We start from the raw sequence: 27,909 nt of genomic DNA, 5'->3' as shown, positions 1-27,909 counted from the left end.
TTTCACTCCGAGGGCACCTTTCCCAGACCAGCACCAGAACCGGGTTTGCTCTGCAGCTCTAGCCGGGGGCTCCTGTGTTACGAACACCACATCTGTTTGCCTCGGTTTCCCAACATTTGCCTGCGTCGGCGTTGCACAAGGCGCTGAGGCAGCCTGACAGACATTTTTATTTGCAGAGGGCATACACTGCCTGAGGGGGAAAGAAAGGACCGAGAGAGGGGAAAAAATAACACCGGGAGGGGTAAAACTCCTCAGCAGCGAGAGGAGAAGCCCCGGGACGGGCGACCGGGGCTGACGGGGCACGGCGCCGGTTGAAGCAGCCTCTACCCGCCCTCACGGCTCCAACGGCCGCCCCCTCACAGCGGGCGGGGCGCGGCCATTCGTGTGACGCGGCCGGGGCGAGGCGGGGCCCGGCGGCGCCGCTCAGAGGGTGCGCGGCGGCGGCGGGAGCGGACAGCGGCGGGGCTGAGGGGAAGGGAAGAAAGGGAAGGGAAGAAGGGAAGCGCCGCCGAGCTTGAGCCGCCAGCCAGCGCCGCGCCGCCGCCGCCGCCATGGGCCGGGGAGCCGCGCTCCCGCTGGCCGCCCTCTGCCTGGCCGCCCTCTGCGCCGCAGGCGGCGCGCGGAGCCGTTGGGCGCGTGAGGCCGGCGAGGGGGCCGTTGGTGAGTGCCTCGCGCCCTCCTCCCTCTCTCTTCTCCCCCCCCCCCCCTTCCCCTCCCCTCCCGGCTGTTGCTGACGGGGCAGCCCCTCCCCTCCCCTCCCCCGCCCCGTCCGGTGCCCGTCGCTGTGGGGCGCTCGGCTGCCAGCGGGGGCCCCTCAGGGCTGCCCCGGCCCCCCGGGGGGTCCCTGCGGGTGGTGGTGGAGGGGAACAACCCGTCTGGCAGCGTGTTTCTGAAAGCTTACCGTGTTCCGAAAGTCTCTCGGTCCTGGAGTTGTGAAAGGCTGCTCCTTCCCCGTGGGAGTGTGGGAGAGGTTTGAAGGGAAACTAAAAGTCCTGAGGCGCCGGGTATGAGCCTGCTGTCTCTGCAGGTGGGCTGTGCCAGGTCTTAGTCTGAGTACCAGCGAGGGATTTCCAGAGGTGAACGTTGTTTGTTTATCAGACGTGAATCTGTGCCTGTTACCTGGAAAAAAAAAAAAACAGCTTTTATGTGGGATCTCTTAGCAAGGAATGGCCATATGCCCAGTGGAGTGGTTTAAGTGGTACCTTTTGGAAGGGAACCGTGTGGAGACAGTTGCCTCCCTCACTGATACGAACAGGCAAAGATCTTATTGCATCTCGTTGCTTCTAAGAAACATAAAGAAATATCACTGGTATTTCTAGCCTGATCCTGCCATACCCAACAGAACGTCCAGCAGGATTCAGGCGTAATTCAAATCACCAGGATACTGAAGGTAGAGAGTTGATGCCTTTTTGGTTATCATCTGGTTGTTTCGATTGCCAAAAATCCACGAATAGCCAAGCTACCTTTGCTGGTGAGCAGAGAGAGGCGGGAGGTCATCCATCGGTGCCTGGAGGAGGTGGAAATGTATGTGGAATGTGTTGGAGGCTGTGGCGTAAAGAGCCGTGTGTTTTCTGAATATGATGAGTGTGTGACTAAGTCTTATTCAAAACTAATGCGGTGAAATTGTAGATTGGCAGAATTTGTTTGATCCAGACACTGGATGTGTTGACATTGTGGTTTTGAGAGGACAATGTGTGGCTGAGATTGACATTAAAAAAAGCAGCCGGACTGGTTAGGTTGCTGGCTTCTCCTGTGATCAAACTGGGGATAGATTGACTTTGTTTCTGCTTTCCTTTATGTGCATTTGTATATGAAGTCCTCTAGGCTGCTGTCTTTATTTCCCTTAAATCAGCTGCTTTCTATTGCAGGATTCTCTCTTCTTTTTTTTTTTTTTATAGCTGGCTGTATTAACAGATACATAATCAAAAGGAACCAAGCTTTTACCATGGGAGGTTTCAATGAATTACTTTGGTAGCTTCAATTAGAGCAGTATATTTTCTGTTGTCTGTCCAGGTTCACTATAATTAGAGGTTATTTGAGGCATATTCTTAGTGTATATGTGAGGTTTTGTTTTGGAGTATCAGTAGTGTTGGGAGGGAAATGTAAATGCATCTGACGAGACACAAATACAAATCGTAGCTTTTAGGAGCAGTTAGTTCAGTGAGAATGGTTGTGCCTTAACCCAGGAGGTTCATATATGAGAGATTATGCATCTAAGGATTGTTTCCGTGGGTGAAGTTGCTCTCTTTACAGTGCTAATTTTGACCTAACCAGTGTATCTGTGTCTTCTTTTCAGACATCTGTGGAAACTTTTCTACCTGTGTTTCATGTAACAGCAATGACACGTATCAAACAGGCTGCCAGTGGATCAAGTGTGCAGATGCAAGTAAGGAAGACTACATGATGCAAATCCTTTAATCCAACTAGACGTATTTTATCTGTATTAATGTTCACTACAGCAAATACATTGTTCTGTTTGATAACCTAATGGAGGATGAATTCATAATTTGTATCTGTTATTCAGTAAATTTGAAGTTCTTCTCTGAGACAATTGAAAATGTTCAGAATAAGCCCAGATTTGTAAGGCTTCTGATTTGAATCTGCTGCTGATGAGCTAATGTTTTCCAGAATGTCAGCAGAACAAACTGGTCACTTGTGCTTATTGTTAAGGGGTCAGGTCACGAGTGGGTTGTGACATGCAGGTGCATCCCAGTGTGGCCCCTTTTGATTCTGTGCCATAGACCTGGTCACAGACACTGCGCCTGAACTGAAATATATTAGGGAAAGGAATCCATTAAATAAGATCAGTTAAGAGTAGTGTTCCTAAAACTAAGAGTTGCAACCCACCGAAGGGGATGTAGTGAAGTCAAAAAGAATACAAAGCACTAGCTGGCCTCGTTCAGAACTTTGTTTTCCACATTGTAGGGGAGGTGGATGTAAATACTTCTAGGTGACCTCTTGTTGAAGAGATAAAGCTGCTGTTGACAAAGGCATATGAAGGCTACAGAAGTAGTCCTCAGGAGGATCATGTACACTTTTTAAGTGAGGTGGATATAGGTAGAATAAGAAAACAGAACGGCTTGGCTGTAATAATGTTCTTATGGATAGACTATGTATGAAGGCTGAGGATGGTTCAGAACTGATGAAAAGAATTTGGAATGTTACTTGTCCGGTACAAACGTCCTTCAGGAAGGTGCACTGCATGCACTGTCTGACCAGCAGGCAGATCTCTCAGGTGTTTGAAGTAACTTCTTTGAGGGCAGAGAAGAAATCTGAGTCGAGGAAAGTGCAGACAATGAAAAAGAAACGGATGTCTTAAACAGTTACAAGGTCAGGGATCCATTGAAAAGCTGGAACTAAGTTTTGCTTGCATGGAGAATTTAAGACAGTAAGAATTCTATACTGTTTCCATAGAGACGCAAAATATTTAACTTGAAAAGTGTCACAAATAGTAGAAACACTGCCTAATCTTTATAGGCTATAAAGGAGTGTCAAGCTCTGCTGTTACTGTAAAATGATCTTTAACCATGTATAGTGCTTAAATGTTGAGCAGTAGAGTAACTAGTGAAAGAATATACTAAAACTTCTCTAACTTTTAATTGTTAATATAAGACTGAGGTTCTGCATATTGAAGTGGTTTTAATGTTATCCTAGCTAGAAGATACTTAGTTTATCCTGAGAACAGTTTATTAGCATTTAAAAATATCTACAGTAGCAGAACTTTTTTTTTTACGAAAACAAAGCATTTTTTTAAAGTATTTTTTTAAGAAAAAAAAGTATTTAGAACTTGTTCTTTCCTTTTCTGACAGACTATACCTGTGTAAAAAGAGCAGAAGTAAATAGCTCAATGTATAACGAATGTGCGGTTGAAGAGTGTTCATGTAAGTACTTAGATATTTTGCTTCCAGGTTGTTTAAAGTGAAGCAGTCTCACCTGCCACTCCTTAATGTGGTGACCTTTGTTAATGACTTCTACAATTTACGTACGCTTGCACAAGTATGTAAATAAGCCCTTTGCTTCCAGCTTAAACCTATGATATGACATAAAAATACACAATTTTATTACGTGTTCAGTAACTGCTACTGTTGTTGTTTCAATAAGCTTGATGTATTTTAATAGATGTGTCTCCTCAGCTAGTGCCCTGTTTTCTTGTATTAAAATGGATGAAATTCCCTGTTAGATACAGCCTTGATACGTGCTATTTAGAAGCACCTCAGAGGTGTTTAGGAGCTTAGCAGTATCCTCAAGAGAGTAAGTTTCATATTAAACAAAAATTTTCACGTGCTAAATTCTCTGCTTTGTCTGAGAAGTAGTAAACGGGGGGGAAACTTAGAAACCTACCGGTTTTGTTAACTTGCAGAGCTCTTCGTGCAGTCTTGAAATGCAGGGTCTGTGTCACAGAACCGCATAAGGTAAAACTTTCCTGCTGGGCACGTGCTTGGTTGCATATATACCTTATGCTTTTCATTAATTTGTGCTTGTTCTGTAAACGTGCTTTGCACTGTATGAATAATTCAGATGAAATCTAGAACTTTACTTTAGTGAAAGCCCCCCTAATCTTTTTCCAAAAGCTGGCAAGAAATGGATTTTAAAATCGTTTTTTCTGGTTTTAAGATGCAGGACAGTAAATGAAAAAGTTCTTAACGCTCGTGTGGATTAGTTCAGGAGTGCTGTTGGAAGATGTTGGCTCGCGCCAACAAAGGTGAAGCTCCCATGCTGCTGTAGGCTATCTTGTGGTGGTAGTGGCCAGTCAGAAGTAATTCTGCCAGACTTGAACTTCTGTATTGTTTCTAAAATGGTACCAGTACCAACTGCGTCTTAATCAGGAGTTAAAATCGGTGGAAAATTCCAACATCGTATTTTTTCAGTGCTTTCCAAAAGTATTAAAATGCTTTGTTCTATACCTAAGAGTAGAATTCCTACCATCGGTTCATGTTAAACTTGTAGCGAGGCTATTGCGATGGTGTTCAGCTTCTGCATATTCAATAAAACTTCGCTGTAACCTTTAGCAGAGAACCTTAGTTGAGGACAGAGGGACCTGTATGCCAGAGGAGCTCTGCATTACCCACGGCAGCTGGAAGGTGGTGTATCCCAAACAGCTTGACTTGGATGGTTACAGCAGGCCTAGTGTTGTGCATGGGTTAGCCAGCAGTGGACAGCGGGGCTGTAAATGGGTACGGTGGCAGTAGTCCTGTACCTCACCTGTCCGTCCTGTGAGGCTGAGGGGCAGGAGTACCTGGGTGACTTGGTGCTGGTCCTTGGCTGTAAGGCAGCGGAGCTCAGTCGGCTCTGAGACCGGGTGGCTGGGGAAGGGAGGATGCCAGCTCTCGTCACCAGCCTCCTCCCCACTCCCCAGCTGTGGCTGGTTCCTCCTGCTGTACAAGCAAGGGTCCGTTTTTAATAGGCACCGTGGAAGAGTTAAATTAGTGATGTCAATCACTAACGTGGATGGATGGGAGCTCTTAATGAGCCAGTGGCATGGCTCAGCGCTACCTCTGGGGGTTGACATGGAAGTATGTTACTGTGGACCTAAACTGGCTTGAGGCCAGGCGTAGATTCTGATGTCTCTCTAGAATCAGGCTGCTCTGGTTTCCCCCCATGCCAAATTGCTTCAAGATGCCAAAAAATATTAAATGACTCTGAGCTCTAAAGGCTTCTGGACATAATAGTATTCCCTCAGGAAGCTCAGGTGTGAGTGTTCATAGTGTGATCAAGTGCTGTCCATGTGGGATTAGCTTGGTTAATACAGTAAGTTGTAGAAAGCTTCGCAGGTTTTTCTGCTAGTTTTTTTTACACCTATACTAGCTACAGCCTTTGGAACAGAGGCTCTCAAATTGTTGAGGATGTCCTAGTTCCCATCCCCCCTGGCTTCAGCTGTCTAACCACTCTGCTTTCCGGTTGACCTTGGTAGGTCAGGTTTGCTTTTCTGAGCAGTGAGGTCAGGAAGCAGTACTGAATACCTGCTTTTGTGTTGTGTAAAACCTACACAGTTTATGGTTGTCCAGGAGGGTTGTTCTACTTTCTGTTTGCTTTGAGGAGCCTGAGTTGCTGTAGTCAACAGGGATCTTGCATTCTAATTTGCACTGTGAGGTTGAACACTGGGGTGATTGCACTGCCTGTGACAAAGTCTACATGTATTCATTTATGCAACTTGTGCTTAGTTGAAAAGATTGTTAGTTCAACTGGTTAGAAATTACAAACCAGAACTACCGAAGAATTCAGAGTCCCTAAAACTCAGCCTGTTACTGTTCTTCTGTTAAATACTGTTGTTGATGTTTTTAATGTAACTTTTTATTCTTTCATAGCTCTTACAACTACTCCTCCCGTTACTACGCTGTCATCCAATATCACAACACCACCTTCCAATTCTACTACAGCGTCTTCCAATGCTACCACCATGACTTCTGCTACCACAGTTCATCCTACTATAGGTAATATGAAGGAGCATGACCCAGAGAAGTGATGAGTGGATGCATAGGATCACTTAGTAAACTGCTGCTTGAACTTGAAACTGTAGTGGCAATTATACTGTGGTATACCTTGCTAGGATTGCTTCCATTGGCCTCTGTTCAACATAGAATGGCAGTAAGCTAGGGCTTAGTGAAGGAAAACGAGGACAAGGGCTTTTTCTGCAGATCACTGTAGTAGCATGACTGCTTAACATCTGAAGTGTGGAATACAGGAATGGTCTCAAGGCTTGGAAGAAGTGGATTGTATAAACCATGACGGAGAATTTTTTCCTTCCAATATAATTAAGAATTGGCTCAGTGGTAATTGTTTGAATTACATTAGTCGTTTCCGCAAATCATGAGTTCTTACGAGCTTGACTTTTTGTTGCCCAGTCCAAAAGCTTCTGTTCTTTCACACGCTGCCATCTTAACAGTCAGGTTCTAAAGATCTTGTCTTCAAAAGCATCTGATCCTTAAAGGAGCTGGGGGGTTACAAGAGCTGTACTTGATTATGCTCATAACAGCTTAATGTACAGAGCGGTGATGATTAGCTATCAGTAAATGAACAAATGTTGGCATTTGTCCTAGGTATGTAGTAGAATACTCACTAATTTTTAGTAATACTAATCTTGGGATGGGGAAGGTCAGAGAACCAGATTTCCATATTAAGTGAAGAGCTTTTAGGAGACAGTTTAGCTACAGGTGAAGCGTTTGCATATTCCAATTATGATGTTGGCAGTTAGTGTTTTTAGGAAACATTTTTTTGGTGTTTTGTGTTTACCTCCTGCCTAGAGATAGTGCATTTAATTACTTAGGTACAATAAATACTGACTGACTCTAAAGGCCACTTAGTGAAAGTCCTTGGCCTTGATGCAGATTCAGTTGTCTTGAGGCAGCTGTCCTGATTCTTACTGAAATAACATTTATGTTAGTGTTTGAAAGAAGGGTTTTCTGCCTCAGTGAAGATCCACTCTGATTTGTGGAGAGCCTTGAAATATTCGGATAACAATGGTATGGTCAGGCTGTAAGTTTTAAAAAAAGGAAAAAAAAATCCTTGTTGCAGAAACTTGGCTTAATGCCATGCAGCTGAACATGTAAATAGCATTGGGTACAGTCTGAGATCAAAACCTATTCTTGCTGAAACAAAACAAATCATTTATTTAAGAACTTAAATACTTGCAAACTTTGCTCTTGAAGCTTATGATATGTGCATGCTGTCTGAATTTTTCTTCTCTCAAACAGCTAACACCACCAATGCAACTACACATGCTCCTATGCCTACAACCACCATTACTCCAGTCACAACAACCAGTATTCCAGGTAATGGCTATTATTAGTATAGCTGAAGCATAAAACACTTAGAAATTGGTGTTACTTACTGTTGCCTTGAAAGGCACTTTTGATGTTGTACCAAATTTAATCTTGCTGAGGTTATATATGTGTGTGTGTGTGTGTATGCATGTATGTAGCAAGGTAATAGCCTGACTAGCAAGGCGAAAATGTTGGTGAAATGGTGAAACGTTAAGTGCCAGAAATGTGTTGGTCAAACTAAATCAACTGGCCACTTCTAATAACATGTCTGAAAGTCATTAGTAAAGTCAGCTGCAGGACTTACTTCTGGAAGATGTGTTATTTTTCACTTGTAGCATGGGATACCTTTTTAAAAAAAAAAAAAAAAGTGTATGTATAGGGGGGTGCATCCAGTGGTGGGAATAAGTAAGTTGTAGTATTTTATTTCAGCATTAGACCTGAACATGCTGTTTCATTAAAAGCAGTAATGAGGTGAAGCTCTTTAAAACTAGCCATCAGCAGATGGCTGATACTTCTAGATTCATGTGTTTTGGCTTCAGTTGAGTTCTTTAAGTATAATTTCTGGAGTAAAGTATGATAGATGAAAGATAATGCAAATTTAGGCCAAAAAAAAAAAGCAAGCAGGAAAAATTGGAAAATAGGTTTTGACTGACCATATCCATATTATACTATGGAAAGGAGGAAAACTTTGGCTTTTTGAAGTACAAATGTCCAGCTGGGACTTGCTCAGTATTGAGGTCCAAAGCAGTTTGGCTATAAATAATCTCTATCTTTTTACAAACATTGCTTAATTAAAATTTCAGTATCACTTACCTAAATGCAGCTGGTGGCATACCTTTACTTACATGTTTTGTTTTTATTGGTGTTCAGATATCATGTCTGAGTAATCTTAATAGGAGCAAGCCAATGCTAGAATCTGTAAAGTTGTAAGCATTGTACACTCACAAACTGCTTTGTGTCCTTTGACAGGTACAAATGCTACTGTGACTCCTGCACCTTCTTCACGCAAGTCTACATTTGATGCTGCCAGTTTCATAGGTGGAATTGTCCTTGTTCTGGGTCTGCAGGCTGTTATTTTCTTTCTGTACAAATTCTGCAGGTCAAAAGACCGAAACTACCACACACTTTAGGACCTGTCACTTTATAATGGACTAGTAGCCCAACACCTGTAGTTCACTGAACCAAAATATTTTCTGTTGCTCATGGAAGACAGCAGTTCATAATATCCTTTAAATTTCTAAGAGAAGACTTCAAAAGAATATTTTTGCAACATTATACTTGGCAAGAGGTAATATGAATCTCTCCAACAGGATTACTTGCAATATGCTGCATGGGTTCTAATGGCTGTCTTTTCTTTAATGGCTGCTGATGTGGGACTTTTTTTTTTTTTTGATATGCCAAATGTAGATGTTCAAAGTCTCCTACTCAGTGGCAACACTGTCTTGAGTAGACAATCTCATGACTTCCTATGAAAGCTGATTTAATCAACGTTTGATACAGTATCCCTTCAGTTTTATTAAGATGTGAATTATTGGTGACTGACTTCAGGGAGTGAAATACCATTTATTCTAGCTTGTGGCTCGCAAAGCGTGTTGCTAGAAAGCTGAACAAAATTGTAGAAGTAGATAGTGTCATAGTGGAATCAAAGAACCCTTTTTTCTTTTTTAAACAGGAAAAAAAGGTTGCCTGATAAAATAATGCATTCCAAACAGAAATCCCATGCCCTTTCCAGCTAATGTTGCAGGTGGAGAGGGGATGTATGGATAATGCTCGTAAAGGGGAAGTGAAGATTAGTGCCTTAAAAGACTAAAAATTAGTAGGCTGTGAAAGTGTCCCACTTATCAAAGATAAATAAAACTTATTAGGTACTAGCTTTATATAGGAGAAGGGAGTACGTGTGACTTAAGCATTCCAGTTTCAAAATCTTCTGCATTGAATAACTGTCCCTTGCTGACCTTGTTTGCAAGTGAAAGGAGTATGGTACCGTAATGTTCAGCTACAAATTAGCTGTAAGTCGTTTACCTTTTTGTTCTGGCATGCAAAGACCATAAAACTGAAGTGATAGAGTAAGTACAGTTCACTCCCTGTGTGAAAAGGCAACGATTTACATTTATACTTGAAATACTGGTGTTTGGGGAAATCCTGACATATCTTATTCAAATGCAACTTGATTTCATTTTTTTTTTTAACCTTCCTGTGTCTGCTGCAGGAGCAGTTAAGGGTAGTCAGAGGATTGCTGTAGTCCTGGTAGTGTCAGGGCTGTATCTTCCATGAGCCTCATTCCTGGTATCAGGTTTGTTAGACCCTGCAGGAAACTGGTTAAGGAAACTTATTCAGCCAAATGCTTTTCTTTCTTTTTTTTTTTTTCCCCTCCTTGGCTGGATCACCCCTGTGATCTGAGTGTAAGCAAAGGTACGTCATTTCCAAAGTAGACCTACTTGAAGACCCTCAAAGATAACCCCACAGGAAAAACTGAAGTAAAAGATAAAATGAAATGGTGGGTGTAGCACTTGAGAGTAGCTCTTGATGATATGACTTGATCATCAATTTCAGGATCATCTGTAGTACTGTCTTACTAGCTCTGATCTGACTTAAATTTGGCGGAAATGCAACAAAAGGATAGCATTAATGCAGGTAATAGTCATGGCAGCGTAGCTTAGACACGAAGCAAATCAAGTGCACTTCATTTGCAAATCACGTAAGTGCACGGTGTTGCTTTCTTATGTTCTGGTTTGAATGGCATTGTTTCTGTTGTGCTGCATAGAAAACTCAAATTACTACAAAATACAAAGGTTATTCACCAGTACTGTATCCTTGAGTTCATGAGCTTGTGGTTTTTCTAAGCAAACATAAGACAATCAGCTCAGGTTTATTAAAACAGAAGTGAGCAGCCAGCTTCCAGCAACAGTGTGTGTGGGTTAGATGGTATTATCCTTGGCCTTATTGTGAAATCACTTAATCTCTCCTTTCCCTATCTCAGAACTATTTTATTACCTTTCTTTGTTTAAAAAGATATCCATGAGCTTGTATTCTGTGCTTTGAAGTGAGCAAAATACTCTCCTAAAGTGTGACAGAGTTCTCCTCAGCTCAGCAAAGCAAACTGTATTCGTAGTGTGTTATATATATATATATATTTTGCCTCCAAGGGCTATTTTTTCGGAAACTTGCAGAAAAATGCTACAGAACACTTCATAGCATGGAAGACGTTGCCACCAAAAAAAGTTGTTGCTCTGTAATATGTTGCTAAAATGCTTATTCATGAGCTATGCTGATTCTGATTTAGGTTGTAAAATACACTGATAAAGCAAATGAAAATAATTTTCAAGTGCCTTAAAATTGCTTAATCTTTTGCCTCTAATTTTGTTTAAAAGGGTAGAAGGGATACCTTGCCTTAGTTACTAAATTTTTCTTGGTGCCAGCAGTGGCTACTTTCCAAGACTTTAGGAGACCCAGGATCTCTGACACGTACAGATACCAGTCTGAAAAACTCGAGCTTGTACTGCGTCAGTTCAGTTGTGTTCTGGAAGGCCTGCGTTGCGCATTGCTTGCTCATTAGCCTTGCTGATGAGGTGTAATCCACAGCTTCCAGAGTTGGGGCTGGGGTCGTTTCCTGTTCAGCTCTTTGTGGGGAGGGGGCCTGGGTTGTACGTCTCCACCCTGTGCTTGGCTGCCTCACTGTAGAAGCGAATTAGTCCTTTGCGAAGTTGCAGTATTGGCTACTCTGCGCTATGTACTAGCAAATAACCTGAAGTAACAACTTGCAGTTTTTCTCGGCCTTGTGTTTTGAAGTGGAAGGTAGCTCATAGATCTGTAGTTTTATTTGCCCCTAAATCAATTTTAGGCACTGAACTGTAGTGACTTTTCAAGTTATCTGGCTTTTTCTTGAAGCCAGTTGTGCAAATATCAAGCTGTTATCTTATGAATGTTCTTCGCAAGTGTTGCTGTAAAAGTTTATTTTGTCTTCAGTGGAAGAAAACTGAAACAGTTGTAATCACAAAACCAAATTGATAAATAAAATCTGTTGAATGGAATTTTACTTGTAAACTTTCTTTCATGTGAGCAATCCCAGAGGGGACTGTCTGCCAAGTTTCTGGAGATAAGAACTGTTTTCTACGGTAGTCGAACACTGGGGAAAGCGTGAAAACAAAATCTTTGAAGAGTTGATCTGGCTCTCTGAAGTTGTTAACTTTGCACTTGGTGTGTACAAAAGTAGGGATTCAAATGTAGAATTGTCTCAAAAAAAAAATAACTCTCAATTAAGTGATGAAATTTTCTGTTAGATTAACCCTGTTGTGCTTTGGCTGTCAGGTCAGAACAAGGTATTTATCACGTGTTCCACCTGTGACAACCTGTAAGTCTAATGCTGAATGTGCCTTTTTCCAGTAGGAAAGTTCATAATACTGGATGTCTGCCTGTAAGGTGAAAGAAGGGCTGCAGTCTGTGGCTCCGGGCAAGCTGTTAATGTTTGTGTTAAAGCATTTCACGTTAAGATCTCTAGCCTACACGAAAAACGTGTTGCTCTGGATCTGATTTCTCTCCTTGATTACACAGAGAAGACAAGATATTTGCTAGGGAGTAAGTGTCAGAGTATGCTTGAAAAAGCGAACATAAGGTGTGCAGTTCTGTAGTCACACTGACCGAAACTATAACCAGCTCTGAGTGAACTAACCTCAGTAGTTCCACATCGTGACCTTGATGGTTTTTTGAGTAGTCAAGTGCGAATGCGTCACTAGGGTAGTAGTGGCATAACTCGGTCAAATACGAGAAATCTGCAGAACTTGAGTACTGTTTCTGGAAAGGCTGTATGGAAATGGAGGAAACCTAGAGCTTCCTGATGTGTTAAAGTTATGCCTTCCAGAAAATCATCCATTACATCATGCAGTCAAGCACTGAATTAAATTTGTCACAGTACAGCACTGAAAGCCTTTGCAGGATTCCTTTTTCTTACAGTACTAGCCTTGTGGTACTGCTTCTCTTGGAGGGTAATCTTCTGTAGGTGCAGCATTCATTCAAAATTCATCTTTGAATTTTGCTGTATCAAGCTCCCAAAGGAATATTATATCAAGATGCTGCGATTATCCTGAGCCATCCCTTCCCTTTTTACCACTGCAATGGCGTGTAAGTGCTTCTTGCAGGGGATGTCGTTCTACTTCCAAATTGGCTTCTGGTTCCTGGAACGTATGACGATCACATTTGGTAACTCCGTCAGCAACAGCTGGTCTTACATAATTATCAGTCCCCCTTTTATTCATTTAAGGCATACCTTAAAAAGAACTCATGTTATTCAATAACTGATTCCACAGCATTCTGATTATATTGTGACTTGTTTTAATGTAGTACTGTAGCAGCAAACTTGAATGAAATAATAATGCTTATGCCTTGGTTATTTATAAATGAGGTGAGTATTGTTACTCACGTCCACAAGCATCCAGTGACCTGGGTGATGCTGATAGGCATGTAGGTTAACATTCTAACTCATCATCAAAAGCTGCAGTACAATCTGACACATCTCTGAAAAACAGCTTTGATTCCTGTATTGGTTCAGTTATAAAAGCAATGGGTTTACATGCGAGAGCGATGCAGATAATGGAGCGTGAATTTATGCATTTTCTTCTAGTAGTGCAGCACAGGGGAAGGAGCTGCTCTCCTTCCCCTTTCTAGGGGGAAGGGGAAGAAGGTGCTAGGGAAGGTAGAGGTGCTGACTTTTTGATGATTCATTTTTAAACGTTAGAGGTTCACTGCACAGGCAGCAACCTCCGGGGGTAAAAGCAGCCAGGCAGGATGTGGTGGTGTTCAATGGTTGCAATAGGGAAGCAGTTTAACTAAAACCACTTTTGCTCTGAGAACTTAGCTGTGCTTTGCACGGCTGTGTTCCAAGGTTACCACAATAAAAGAAAGCCTTTTAGTTTTGATTGGTATCCTTGCCTTGCTGTGCTGTGCTGCAGCAGTGGCCATCAAGGGAGGACGTGCAATGCTGCTGTTGCTCAGAAGGAGGATCTCCATCACCCAGTACCTGGTTAGAGGGTTAACTGGCTGTAGCTGGTAGCACTGCATCCAAATGTGCTGAAGTGTATGTGCACAGCACTGGGGCATTGCTGCCTCCCTTCGATTTGTGTGTAAATGGTGCTTCTCTTACCCAAGCTGGCAACCTTGAGGTAATTTCTGACATGCCCTGAACTGATTAAAAAATACATTTAGGCTTACTTCTGGACCAGCCTCTGTTCCTGTAGCTGCAGGAAGACAGTAGGAAGAGGCTTTTCATTTAGGTGTGGTTACGGCCTCTCTGCTGCGCTCTCCTTCCATCTGCTAGGTACCTGAAAGCATAAGTAACAAATAGGAGAGTCACCAACCATCTCATGGTACTCCAGGGGTGTGTGGAGCAAGCGTGTTGCTTATTTTGCAGCTCTCTCAGACTGCTGTTACCAGTGCCAGTGTTCTTACTGTCTTTGGTCTTTGAGCATTTCTTCTTTTTACGGTGCTGCTTCTTGGGTCAGGATTCGAAGGGTGCCGCTTGTAATCCAGAAGCAGAGTGGATGCTGAAGGCCTGTTCCTCCAGACCTGAGCTGCAGAACCTGGAGTGTTATTGACAACACAGCCAAAGGGGAACTTGAGTTGAATAAATGCCACAGCTGTTGTTTCTGATCTCTAGCAGAATGTTAACAGCAACAACAGAAAGAGAGTGAGCTGTGAAAGCTCAGGGCAGTGCTAACAATAGCTTGCCTGGCCTGCACAAAGTGGTTCACTATGATCTTAACATGAAGCAGAAAAAAATTATTTGCAGTATTTTTACATAACAGCTCACTCTACGCTCTTTTCATTCATAGTAATGAAGGTATCAGCATTTATTTCTCCAGCAGGAAATAGATCAGTGAAGCAAAAAAATTTGTGCCCAATTACATGCACCTGTTTTCCCCACAACTCTGATTTCTGTGGTCCCATTAAAAGCCAAGATCAAAAGATGTGCGAGTGGAGGGGTTAATAATATGCTCCTGGTGACACAGTGCCCTGGTGAATTCCAGTCTTTGTCCCTTTAGGATTCTCAAAAGCAGAGATGCAGGCACTCAACACCACCCTTCAGCCTGCTGAACAAAATGCTGTGGTTGGCATCACCCCTAACACGATCTAACCCTGGTTGGTATCTGTGTACGGCGTGGCATTGCCATACCGCATCTAAACCATCCCTTAGCCTTGCCAGTAACTGTAGGTGAGAAGTGAGGGTGTTTTGCTGCGTAGCTGTAACCCTGCGCTTTCTGGGAAGGTGTTCCTCTTCCTCAGCTATGATGCAAAATGTTCCGGACTGTATGGGTTAGCTGTTTCTGGTGTTATTCCAGGACGTCTGTCCAAGCCACTTGGCCTCCCGTGAAGCACCAGGAGAGCAGACACATCTCCCAGAGCTACCCACAAGCAGACCGCAGGCAGTGTCTGCAGCCTGGAGCAGGGGGCTTGAGAGAAGTGACTACACAAGCACCACAGGAACCCAGGGAGAAGCGCAGCAGCTGTTTTACACTGCCCAGACAGGCCATGGCTCAGCACAGCTGAGAGGGAAGAAGAGGAAGATGTGAAGATGGAGGAGGAGCACAGGAAGAGCTAGAGGATGTGGCTCAGGTTGCTCAGATCGGGGGGGGGCTGGAACTAGATGATCTTTAAGGTCCCTTCCAACCCAAACTATTCTATGTTCTCTGATTCTATTCTTATAAACCAGCTGACGGCCTAGCCTACGCAGGTAATTCCTGGAGGTGATGTGACTTGTTTCAAAAACAGCTTTGCCTTTACAGTCAAAAAAGGGCTACTGCAAATGCTGTAGGTCTGAAGTCAGGTTAGTGTTACTCAGACTAGTACAAAAGACAGATTTTTACATGATGTAGGTCTGGATTGCCTTATGAGCAGTACTAGTATTAATGCATCAAAAATTACAGCTATTTAATCTTGATATCACCTGGAAAATGACTTCTTACACTGGTTGTACTATGGGACAACAGATCTGCAGTATTCCTCCTACCTTTTTGAAGGGAGAAAAAACACCTCACAACATTCATCTACAGATGAATAGAAAAAAGAGAAAAAAGGTAGCTAGAATATATTGCAGAGGTTCAGACTAAGTGTCTATAGCTTGATGGAAGTCCTCTGTTTACAACAGAGAGCTCCAAGCTCCTCAGAGAATTTCTCCATCATGTTTAACAATGGTAACTTACTGCAGGGAAAAAAAAATCTCCATTCTCACCTGCTTTCCTTGTGCTCAGTAGCATCAGACTTAGAATTTTTGCACAAAACTTTCCCCTGAACTTGATTGTTTTAGAGCCATAGAAACCACACAGATGTGTGCATTAATTAAAGATACCTCCCTGTGCTTTATTTCTCCATGATTGGTTCATGTCTTGTCTTAAGCAGTGTGCTAACGAGCATTTCTCAGTTTCCTCTAGCAGGAATAACTAGCATCTTCCTGCAGAAGGAAACTGTAACTAAATCTGTGGTACTTCTTCGTGTACTTCGAATATGTACTTCGAGAATGTACTTCGAAGAATACTTCGTATTCTTCGTGGCATAGAGCTGCACCTTGAAAGATCATTGTTTATTTTTTCCTATTTATTTAATTTAATAGGAATTTAGGTATCACCCATCGTCTGCATGAGTTTCTCAGGCTGAAGCCCCAGTAGGATTTTGATACCACAGAGAAAAGCAGCAATTTCAGGCAGATAGGAGTAGAAATCCTTATTTGAATGTTCTAAGCTACGTGAATTATGTAAGCATCGTATTAAGAAAAAAATATAAAAAAAAACCTAACAAGCAGCAGAGAAAGAAGATTTTTGTTAAAGCTTTAAGTTCCAGATTAAGCTGTTTAAGGGCTAGTAAGTTCTCACCGCTGTTCTGAGCTCCTCTAAAGACACCTACACTCATAGGCACGCAGCTCATCAAATTACCAGTGTACCAATTTGTTTCACTGGTCCACATGATTTGTGAAGACCAGAGGCACTAATGAAGCCTGATTTCCTACCACTTGGGATCCTTGGTTTCGTAATTGCCTACTCCCCTGAATGCAGACCCCTCATATTTCCCCTGATGTCCCTACAAAGCAAAAGATGACATAAGCAGTGGTTTAAAGCTATTAAGTTGGGGCTCAATGTTTCTTGTACTGCTTGAGCAGCTAGCTGCAGTGAGGGAAGGAATCACTTCCCGAGACTGATTTAGGTCTTTCCCTTCCACCGAGGCACTTAAGTTATGGAGGAGGTCTTCTCCTCTTTCCTACTTGGCTGAAGCTGCCTGGTGGTTCAAAGGTTAAGGAGGGATTCAGGGAGGTGGACACATAGCTCATAAGACTTATTTCCCCAAGAAAACAGGTTGCAACACAATCTGTCTTTACCTGCAGTCACATTCCTCTGGGAAGCTTCCAGGCCATAAACTTGACACGGTAGTTCATCAGCGTGCTGGAAGGTCTCCAGTTTGAAACTGCACTCTTGGGTTAACTGGCTTCCTATCTAAAAGGTGTAAAAGGATTAATGGCAGCAACAAAAATTCATAATCCAGCAACTCTGGCTCAAAGCAGGGGCCTAGATTTAGAGGAAAAAATGTTGATGCCCTGTGTGCGCTTGTGAATGAGAGACCATCACTTCTTGCTGGTTGTAATAATCTGTAATTACAGCTTTGCTAAGCATATCCATGATCCCTCTAAATGCAAAATACAACAGAAATAGGGCAAATTGACATTGTCATTATTGCTTAATTGGAATCTGCATTTCAAGCTTTGCAGGAGGAAAATAAAACCAGTACAGAGGACTTCTCTCACTGTTCTCTGTGTGTAACCCTACCTCCAGTTTCAGGGCAGAGGTATGTGAAAAAAACAGGCAGCTTTTCCCTCACCTCTCCCACAGACTGCGCAGTTTACCAGCCAAGTTTAAATACAGAGCTTGCTGGTGTTAATGATCACAGGTGCTACCTGTGGCCGGGACTGCTGCATGGCAAAAGCCTCCCCACTGCAGTTGCCATTGCCCTCTCTGCTCTCCTCAAAGGCTGATCCAGCTGTTGCTACCTCTGCTCTCTTGAAGGGTTATTTTGCAAACACAGCAAGCAGAGCCCCATCAAAGACAGAAAACACTGAAATCAGTGGCCTCATGTCTGCACCCACTGCTTTGGCTGTGTAGCAGTCTCTATTCTACGATTTTGCTGAGAGAACATACCAGCAGCCTGGAAATTATTCCCAGCAGAATGGCATTTGTCATCCTGACTCTTTCTGAAAAACAAACAATCAATGCTTTCACCTTGGTGCTTCAGATGACTGAAGACAGAATATACTTGCTTGGCTTACAGGAGAGGCATTCAGATACATTTACAAGGCGCTTTCTCTCTAGATCAAGAACACAAGGGCTAGGAGACTTCAGTGGTAGCAAAGCTGTCAGTTAGTAGATGGATTCATCTAGTTAAACTCTAATCAAGCAGTTTCCAAACAGTATTTTGTTCTACAGGCTACACGACAGAAGAAACACTGCACATTTCACAGCCAAGAGCCCACTCTACCAGCTGCGCTATCCACAGAGATTTACTTGGCCAAACCATTTTTAAATTGAAGTAGTTAAATCTCTAGAGTTCTTTTTACAGGGGGATGCTCTTAAAGTGGACCTGGTTACTCAGTTACACTAAATCCACGACTAGTAATGCAGTAACCAATTTAAAGTCAATACATCAGTTCAGTACAATGGCATCAGTCTAGTTAAAATTAGTATCATTTCCATGGCCAGACGGAGTTAAAGCTGTCCCCTTCCCCCTATGTTCATTTGGCAGTTCAGAATCTGGGAAACACCAGTGTAATGTATGCGAAACAAAGAGGTAAGGGCAGAGGGTTTATGTCACGCACAGTAGATAAAGCAAAAGGACAGCAGTTTATCAGCTCTGCAGCACTGGCACAGAGGTAGGAAAGCCCCGCCTGGGAAATGTCACAGGGAAGTGCCAGGCACTCCAGACCCAGTGGCCCCAGCAGGGAGACAGATCCCCAGTGAAGCCCCCCTTTACCCTCACCCCATTTAGCCTGGTGACCCTCTTGTCACCAGGTGGTTGCAGCAGAGACGTGGGGCATACCACTGGGGGAAGCCCCTGCCGGGGACACAAGGCTGTTCTGTCAAGCACTGTGTGCTTGTTCCCACTGCACCAGCACTTTACATGAACTCCCACGGAGTTTATTTCTAAAATAAGGGGAATGATACTCACTCTGTAGGGCAAAGATACTGAAGCAAGCTCAACAGCTACCAGAAACATAAGATGCCACCCAAAGGTGGAGGGTGACCCCAAGCACCCAGCACATAGTGCCCAGCACAGTGCCACTTGCTGTGAGACCCTAGTCCACAGCACCAGGTGGGCTGCTGTGAAGCACCGTGAAACTCAGACACTTGAGAGGATACACTCAGATGTAGCTAGACGATGTTAAAACTGGAGATGCTGCTCCAGAAATGTTATCATTTCTGCTCTTTGAATGCATACTTAGAGTTTACCTCCTTCATTTCTTTTTTGATCCTTTTTTGTTGAAGTTGGCCTATTTTAGAAGACTTTTCAGCTCCCTTGGTCAGGCATTCCAGTCTCTGCTCTTTTTCTTCCATTTCTTCAAGCATCTTCTCCACATTTTCAGCTTTCATCGCACTGAGAATTTCTCTTTTCCTAGCTTCTTGTGTCATCTGATGTCCCATTTCCAACAGCATTTGTTTCTACAACACAAGATCATGAAACTTTCAGACTTGGATTGCTTTCCCCCAATTCTCATACCCACCTTTTAGATTTCTTTTTAAACCCTGGTGACCAGTCCTGAGATGTCATTCCCAGCTGAGCTGAATGAGGAGAGACCCCATACCACATGGCTTGGTGTTGAAGAGAATGAAATGTTGGTAAACAAATCTGAATTATCTTCAGATCTTATGAAAGGAACAGTCAGACCTAAACTCAAAATAAAATCTGGGTTGCAGGAAAGGGGAGCACATGGGAATCGTGAGGGGGATTGGGAACAGAGTTTTGTATTTACAGCATTGCTTGTGTGAGAGAGAAGCCTCAAAACACCATTTGTGTGTAGAACTTGTTCAATTGCAAATAAACAAGAAGGCAGTTGTTTCCAATTTCCTCGTTCTGCTGTAATTTGCTTTCTGCAACCAGCCTCTGGTCTGCATGTGGGACTTGTCTTTAAAAGCAAAGTATAAACAAGGAAAGAGGGGAAAAATGAGCATGGCATTTTCAAACATTGCTGTTTATACACTGTGTGTGGAGAAAGCCAGTAAGTGTGGCTGCATTTTAGAATCTGTATCACAACTGAATGCAATGGTATTACAAATCACACATATTGGGTCAAGCTGTCCTGTATAGCCAAGGGCTGTGGAATGGAGTCTGCAATTTGTAAACATCTTCATCACTATCTATACAAAGGAAAGAATTAGAAATGAGAGAAAGAACCAGAAGCTGATGTCAGAAACTGACGGAAAAAACAAAACCAATAACAAAACCAGCTACTAGAAAGATGGTAGGTGCAGTGGGTCTTTTGGAAGTAAATTGGCAGCTCGTCTGTTCAGAAAACCAATTTATCATCCAAAGGCAACACCATACCAGCAAAAAAATCAGAACACAAAGTCAGAACTCAAAGCACTCAGGCCCCAAATATTTTTCATTGGGAAGCTCTCTAAGCCATACTAAGACTGGAGGTTCATAGACCAACAAGCTCAGGATGGAACAATTAAGCATCAGATTTGTCTTTTTAATATCACATGCCACAACATTTACATCGATTACTCTTGTACTGGAATAAGCAAGTTGGTTTAGCTAAGCCATCTTTCTCAAAAAGGCATCTGGTCTTGACTTAAGGATACTCAGACGTATTGTCATTTCCATGGTTAATCACATTTTGAAAATACTCTTTCTTATTTCCAATTTTCAGTTTGTCTGTCCTCCAATTTTAGGTACTGCCTCTTGTTACACCTTTCTCTAAGGACCTTTTAACATTTGCTGTTCTCTCCCTACAAAATAACTGGAGACTATAATCAAGCCACTTTCCTTTTAGATAGGCACAATAGATTGGGTCCTTCTCTAGACTGTTTTCTGCAGCCTTCAAATCATTTTTTGTAATCCATTTCCACATCCTCTTTGTATTTTCTCATCTTTTTATAGCACACTCTGGAACCAGAGGCAGTATTGCATTATGTTGTACACAAACCCATTTTTAATGTATATGTGTTATTTTGCTGGTTATGAACTAAAAGACTGCAGCATCCATCCTTTCCTTCCACTGCATTCATTTGCCTGTTACAACCCCTGTCCTTTGTAGGGCTGCTGTTATCCTGTTCTGTAGAAGCCTTGCTTTCTTCTCATTCTATATCTACTCATAAACCGCAATATTTCTTGGAGGGATAGTTAAGTTACTAAGCTCTCTGTACAACTCTGTACACCTGCTCTGCCCACACCATTATTCACTAAATGTGGCTCATCAAATTCACTAACATTCCTACTCAAATATGTCATCAGTAAACTTTTTAATCTATAATTTTGCATTTATTTCCAAGCCACTGACCAAAATGTTGAATACCGGTAATTCTGCTACCAGTTCCTGTAGAAATCCATCAGAAACTATCTTCATTTAATAAAAATAACACATTTTTAAGACGTCAAAAAATCTAGTTCTTAATCCACGTAGCATTTTTATTGATACTGCATAATGCTAAAGTTTAAAATACAGAAGGTGTATGCTGCTAACCCACATGTTACAAGGTCTTTCCAAATACATATTACATCTCGAGCATTATGCTTATCTATCTAACTTGTAATCTTATCAGCAGAATGAAATGAGGTTGGTTTGACAAGGCTTATTTTCCATAGTCATGTTACTTGGCATTAATTATGTTGCAAGTGAAGGGTACAGTTTTCAGTTTGTCTTTGAGGAACGAGCCATTTCAGCACATGTAGCCATGTGTAGAAGGGAGCTCGTTGTGGCAGTGATATATCCATGAAGCTATTAAGATGGCAAAAAACGTGAAATGATTTTGTTGTGGGTTTAATGACAACATGTCTAAATGTTTCCTTGAAATTTAATGATTGGGTAGAAGATTAATAGCCTCAAGATCTGTAAGTTGTTTTTTTTTTTTTTTTTGCCTGTGGAATAAAATATCAAATGTCTTTTTTCTTCTGCAAAAACATAGATCAAGCAATGTTGATCACATATATGAATATAGTGCCTGCAGCTGTCATTTTGGCATGTGACTTAAACTTTATACAAGATGCTACAGTTTTTCCCTAGTTCTCTCTACCTGAAGTTGTGAAAAAAGCTCAAATGAACACACTATTTCAATGCTATAAAATACATATCTAGTTTCAGTAATTGTATCATGAAGTTGGTTTTGAATCCATTTCTCTCAAAACAACAGTAGGCAAAATCCTCATTAAAGCAAGTGAGATGGAGAGGAGAATTCAGCTTGCTATGCTGATGAATCTGGAGCTCTTTAACTCAGATACCTGTTTATGTAGCAGTTTCTTTAGCTTGTCGTTGTCTGCTTGAGATTTTACAAGAGCTTTCCTTATGGATGTGAGCTGACCCTCAAATGAAGTCACCTCTTGTTCTGCCATCATCTTAGCATTAAGACACTCTTTTTTGTTTTGAATAGCTTCCTGTAAACAAAGTAAATAACAGGAACAGTTATGAGAGCAGTGATTTTCTCTCTTCCATATAACAGTAGGTTTCTTGAAAGGTAATCTCTAAGAGATTTTTAGTAGAGCAGGATTGAATTGTTAATATTTTCTTCTAACTGAGGCTGGATTATTTTAAGGCAAAATGGGGAACAGAATGGACAGGAGAGGTTCATTAAAGGGGAAAATCTGCATATTTTTTTCTTGCTTTGACCAGAGTTACAGGCATAATTACTCCAGCTGGAGATGACAGTATTTTTTAACTAAAATAACAACAATCTTTCATGTGGGTACTACTGCACCTCTTTAATTACATCCACATCAACAATTCAAGCTCTTTTGTGTAAACAAGCTCAGAATAAAACTTCATCTTGTTTGTGCATTAGAAAGAGCTGTCCATCTACTAATCTGTTTATTCCTTCATTATCTGTAAAGGAAAAATGTGTGTGATGTAGCTTGTTTTCCTTCTGGGTAGGGTCTTTTTGTTTGTTTTAAACACAAATGTAAAGGTATATGTATATACATGATACTATGTCAGGCACAGATTTAACAGCTCTTTCTCCTTTCCCATTCCAAGGTCCAGGATCCTCTGTACTTGGAGTGGAGGACAGAGAAATACCAGTTCTTAGATATGCTGGGTCATTGCAGAGTCAGACGCAAGAAAGTTCTGTCTCAGCAAGATGAGCTAGTTTATCATTTAAAAAAGCCAAATTTTCCCATTTATTTTTCTTTCAGACTTTTTTTTTTAAAATACTATGAAGATAATTCTTATTTCTTATTTAAATCCACAAGTTTTCAATAATTCAATCCATCTTTGGCTGATCTACACCTAATATAAATTAATAAATTAATAAAATATTATACCAATTTAGCATCTCTGTGATATAGTTGAACTGAATGCATGCATATTCAGTTTTATTTGGCTTCAAAATTAACAAGTACAGAAAAAACATTTTGCTTTCACTCTTTTTAAGTTAACAAATATGATCCACTCTGCCTTCCCTTTGCTTGACATGTGCAGCTAATTAACCTATGTAACAATCAATAACCTGTTTGTTCCATTCTAATCAGCCTCATTTAAAGCAGTGAGGCACTTTTCTTTCCATCCATCTTCACTTTAGTTTAATTTAGTCATTTTTGTGCTTCATCTTGTATTTCTGTAATTAAATTTATAAACCTCATGCTGTGTTCTGCTTTGTTTAAGCAGATACCAACTTCAAAACAAAACAAAACAAAAAACAACCTCAGCCATCTCCTAAGCAAACTGTCTAGTTCATTTTCACTTCATATCTGCCTGTCTTCTTTTTCATATGGTTTGGTCAGTTGTGAAATAGCTTGTTTTGATAAAATATTATAGTTACTCTTCCAAGTCAACGACAGAATTAGTAATACTGTAGGCTGCTCATACTTCCTAGGCTCTTGCTCCAAGCAAGCATCAGTGATTTGTTTCATGCCCTTCACAGCTGAAGACCACCCTTAAACCTCTAACTTAGAGAGGAAAAAGTTTTATATCTAAAACCTGCAGTTACCTTGAAAGCCTATAAACTCACTGAATAATAATGAGTCTGACCAATCTGACCATTAGTTTAGCAGAAAAGTAGACACTAAAAACAGATGAAATGGTAGGGAAATATAACCTTCTCAGCATCTCTCAGTTTTGCAGAAAGCCGTGCCTTCTGAGTGGTTTGCTTCCAACGGTTCAGAGCCTTCAGCTTGCACACCAGCTTGCTTAGCCTGATATTTTCATCCTGCAAGAGCTGCAGCTGTTCCTGCTAAAGAAGACATCCGTAAAAGTAGACACCCACAAAGATTACTTTCCCCAAGATATATATGTGGTTTTGAAGTAAATACAATTGAGAAAGCAGGCAACTATTTGTATTTTATTCTAATTTTCAAATGTTCAAACTTTGAACCAGTGCAGCCTTTGGCAATAAACTTTATTACTGTGTCTCCAGGGAAACAGGAAATATGAACATTGTCCAGGAACTGGGGAAAAAAATGGAAGAAATCTAATCCAAAATAGCAAGCAGGTAAGCCCCTCAGAAATGAAGCACAGTTAATGGTGATAAACACTCTCATTATGCCAGATGGAGATTCTGGTTCATACACTATTAGTAGCCTGGTTCACACACTATTAGTAGCCTGGTTCACCCTAATTACAGTGTCCTTATTAAGAACAAAATTAGTGGATTCATGAGAAGTACAGTCATCGGGTTTTCTTTTTCTTTGTTCAGAATAGCAACTTCTTCCTGGAAAATGTTCTTAAGGCAGAGGAAAGCAGTTTCTTTACACAAAAGTTATAGAAAAAAGGGTTGCAGAGGACCTCTGGAGGTCCTGGCCCCAGGACATCTGGTCAAACCTCCTGCTCAAAGCAGGACTGCTGACAACACTAAGCCGTGCCCACTATGGTCTTGTCTAACCAAGTCTTGAACAACTCCAGAAGTGGAGCTCCCACAGTTTCCCCATGCAACTTGTCCTGCTGCTGCACTACCTTCCTAATAAAGTGTTCCCGACATCTGGCAAGAACCTCCCTCACCACAACTGGTGCCTGCAGCCCCTTGTTTACCATCTGCTGCTACCAACAAGAGTTCAGCTCTGGTTTTGATTCCTGTAGTTGAAGGCTGCTGTTAGATCACCTCTTGAACTCCCTTCTGCCTGACTAAACCAGATCAGCTCCCTCAACTTCTTGTAGGCAATGTACTCCACAGCAGGCCAGTGGCCATTTTGGCAGCCACCCGCTAGACTCTGCATTTTCTCAAGCACCCCTCTCATATCACCAGGCCCCTCTACAGGGCTCTGTGCCAGGTGCCACCTCATCAGTGCTGAGTAGAGTAACAACACTCATCTGTCTTATGGCCATTCTTAACGTAACCTCATATGCAGTTTGCCATTTATGCACACTGTTGGCTCGTATTCTGCTTGCCACTGTAGCCTCCAGGTCCTTCTCAGCAGAGCTGCCATGCAGCCAGGTGGCTCCCAGCTTGTACCAATGCATGGGGCTGTGCATCCCCTTTGTAGTTCTCCTTAATGACCATCACAAGGCTTTCGTAAATCAAGTCCTCAAGTTTTCAAAGTGTCCCTGCACTGAAAGGTGTCCCTGCACTGTCCTCTACTATCAGGCACAGCATTGCCAGCTTGTTGAGGGAAGGGATTGTCCCAGTCTATTTTGCACTGCTGTGGCCTCACCTCGAGTACTGTGTAGTTTGGGGTGTCATGATATAAGAAGGACATAAAATTACTAGTGTCCAAAGGAGGATTACAAAGACGGTGAAGGGTCTGGAGGGCAAGACGTATGAATGGCTGAGGTCCCTTGGTGTGTTCAGCCCGGAGCAGAGCAGGCTGAGGGGAGGCCTCATGGCGGCCTGCAGCTCCCTCACGAGGGGAGCGGAGGGGCAGGCGCTGAGCTCTGCTCTCTGGGGACAGCGACAGGACCCGAGGGAACGGCATGGAGCTGGGACAGGGGAGGGTCAGGCTGGGGGTTAGGGAAAGGTTCTGCACCCAGAGGGTGGTCGGGCACTGGGACAGGCTCCCCAGGGCAGTGATCACAGCGCTGAGCCTGCTGGAGTTCAAGAAGCATTTGGACAATGCTCTCAGACACATGGGCTGGTTTTTGGGTGGTCCTGTATGGAGCCAGGAGTTGGACTCGATGATCTTTGTGGGTCCCTTCCAACTCAGAATATTCTATGATCTAGTGTCAACTTACCTTCTTATCTAGTGTGCCCCATATTAGTTTTATCTGAACTTTGGCCTTTCTAATTTCATCACTATACGTCTGAACTCTGTGATTCTGCCTTTGTGGCCTGTCCATGTTTCCTCTACTTGCAATATCTCTTTTTGCATTTTAGTTGTTTAAGAAAATCCTTGCTAAGTCAAGTAAGGCCAAGTTTCTGATAAACTCCCTGGTCTTCTTGTATAACAGGGCAATTGGTTTTGAAATCTAAGTTTTCTTAAAAAATCAACTGGCTTTCTTGAGCACCTTTTCCCCTCTTGGCAGTTTCCACAGAGGTTCTGCCTAGCAATTCCCTAGATAAGCCTGCTCTCCAGAAGTCTCAAGTCCCAGTGCTGCAGCATAATTTTGCAACCTTCCTCCTGATCCTGAAATCTTTTCAGTCACTGCAGCCTCAGATGACATCCGTGATGATACCGCAAGATTTTCCCTGTTTGTGAGCAGCAGAAATAGGGATTTACCCTGGCTGGCTCTCTAGCATTTGCATTTAGGATATTATTACTAATGCTGTCTAGGAACTGCCTGTGCTTTCACAATGCTTTGTTCTGCTTCCAGTAGATTTCCAGAGGGATAAAACCTCCATGAAAACCAAGCCCTCAAGTCAAGAATGCTTTTCTTAGCACCCGGTAGACAGCCCATCCAATTTATCCTCTTGATCAGGTAGTCTGCAGCAGGTTCCCACCACAGTCATTAATCATCACCAATGTTCCTCCCTCCTCTGACCTTGACTCATAGGCTTTCAGGAGTACATCTCCACACTCACACAACAGCTCTGTCCAGAGAATGAACTCCATACACTGAGTCCAATTCTTGCTCCTCTTCCCTGCTGGACCTTCTTAAAACACCCTGTAAGCACCCAGGACCATGCTCCATCTGTGTGCACCAGCCCAACAAGTTTCCACGACCCTGCCCACACCGTAGCCATTGGACTGCATGTGAGCTCTCCGCTCTCCTTGTTCACTGCCTCTTCACATTGTCCTTTCCAAGTGGGAATGTGGACATTTCCCTGCAGCCTTCTCAGGCATGGAACTCTTCCATTTCCACTAGTTCCTCATTTACTTCTGGGCATTCCTATCCCCCAGGTTCACTGGGAGGGTCGAAAGCCCTTCTCACTACAGTGGTATTACATTTATATCCTGTTTTACAAACTTCTCTGCTTGAAAGATCTGGAGGCATATTTGCTTCAGACAGAAGTATTTAGCCATTATCCATTTGATCTCATTTGTATTCACTGACTGACTATCATAGTTTCAGTACAAATTGAACTTTACCAAGGAGAGATGTGTTTGACTATAAAAGGGATTGATTTGGAAATTGTAGCCTCAAAATTACTTCCCAGGCTTTAGTTTATAACTCCCAGAACATCAATTTGGGGGACACTTTTTCAAAACAAAGTTGAATATATTCTTATTCTAAGTAACCCCAAATGGAAAGAAAGGATTCTGTCCCCACTTTTTTATGTGAACAGCTTGCACAATAAGATAAAACACCTATCAACACATTTATCTGGGTCACTGCAACTTCATTTTCTGTTTCCTCCCTGCAAAATTGGGAAAATGACAACAGATGACAGCACAGTCTGACGTGATTGAATATGAGTTCACTTTTACACTTATTCAGATGGAAGTTTAACCTCTGATGTTCACCTACATAGGAACTCTGCTTTATCTGTCATGAGTGAAACTAACACCATACTTTCTAAGTTTAAAACCAAACTCAATTCAAATACATGCAGATATTCAGGGTCTAAGGACTGGATCTGGCTGAAAATTTCTGTACTTGGAG

General features: G+C 42.2%; 1 protein-coding gene across 1 annotated transcript; it reads left to right on the top strand.

Moving 5' to 3' along the window:
- The first annotated feature begins 401 nt into the window (after positions 1–401).
- CD164 (CD164 molecule) lies at positions 402–11,791 on the top strand. The gene is made up of 6 exons (XM_035564863.2): positions 402–660; positions 2,297–2,386; positions 3,810–3,881; positions 6,306–6,431; positions 7,692–7,769; positions 8,730–11,791. The coding sequence occupies exons 1-6, from the start codon at positions 552–554 to the stop codon at positions 8,888–8,890; spliced, it is 636 nt and encodes a 211-aa protein (XP_035420756.1). The 5' UTR covers positions 402–551; the 3' UTR covers positions 8,891–11,791.
- Positions 11,792–27,909: the final 16,118 nt, after the last annotated feature.

Source organism: Cygnus atratus, chromosome 3, assembly GCF_013377495.2.
Source record: "Cygnus atratus isolate AKBS03 ecotype Queensland, Australia chromosome 3, CAtr_DNAZoo_HiC_assembly, whole genome shotgun sequence".
In the NCBI taxonomy this organism is placed as follows: domain Eukaryota; kingdom Metazoa; phylum Chordata; class Aves; order Anseriformes; family Anatidae; genus Cygnus; species Cygnus atratus.
The sequence above is the reverse complement of the archived record's forward strand: the minus strand, read 5'-3'. Positions and strand labels throughout refer to the sequence as shown.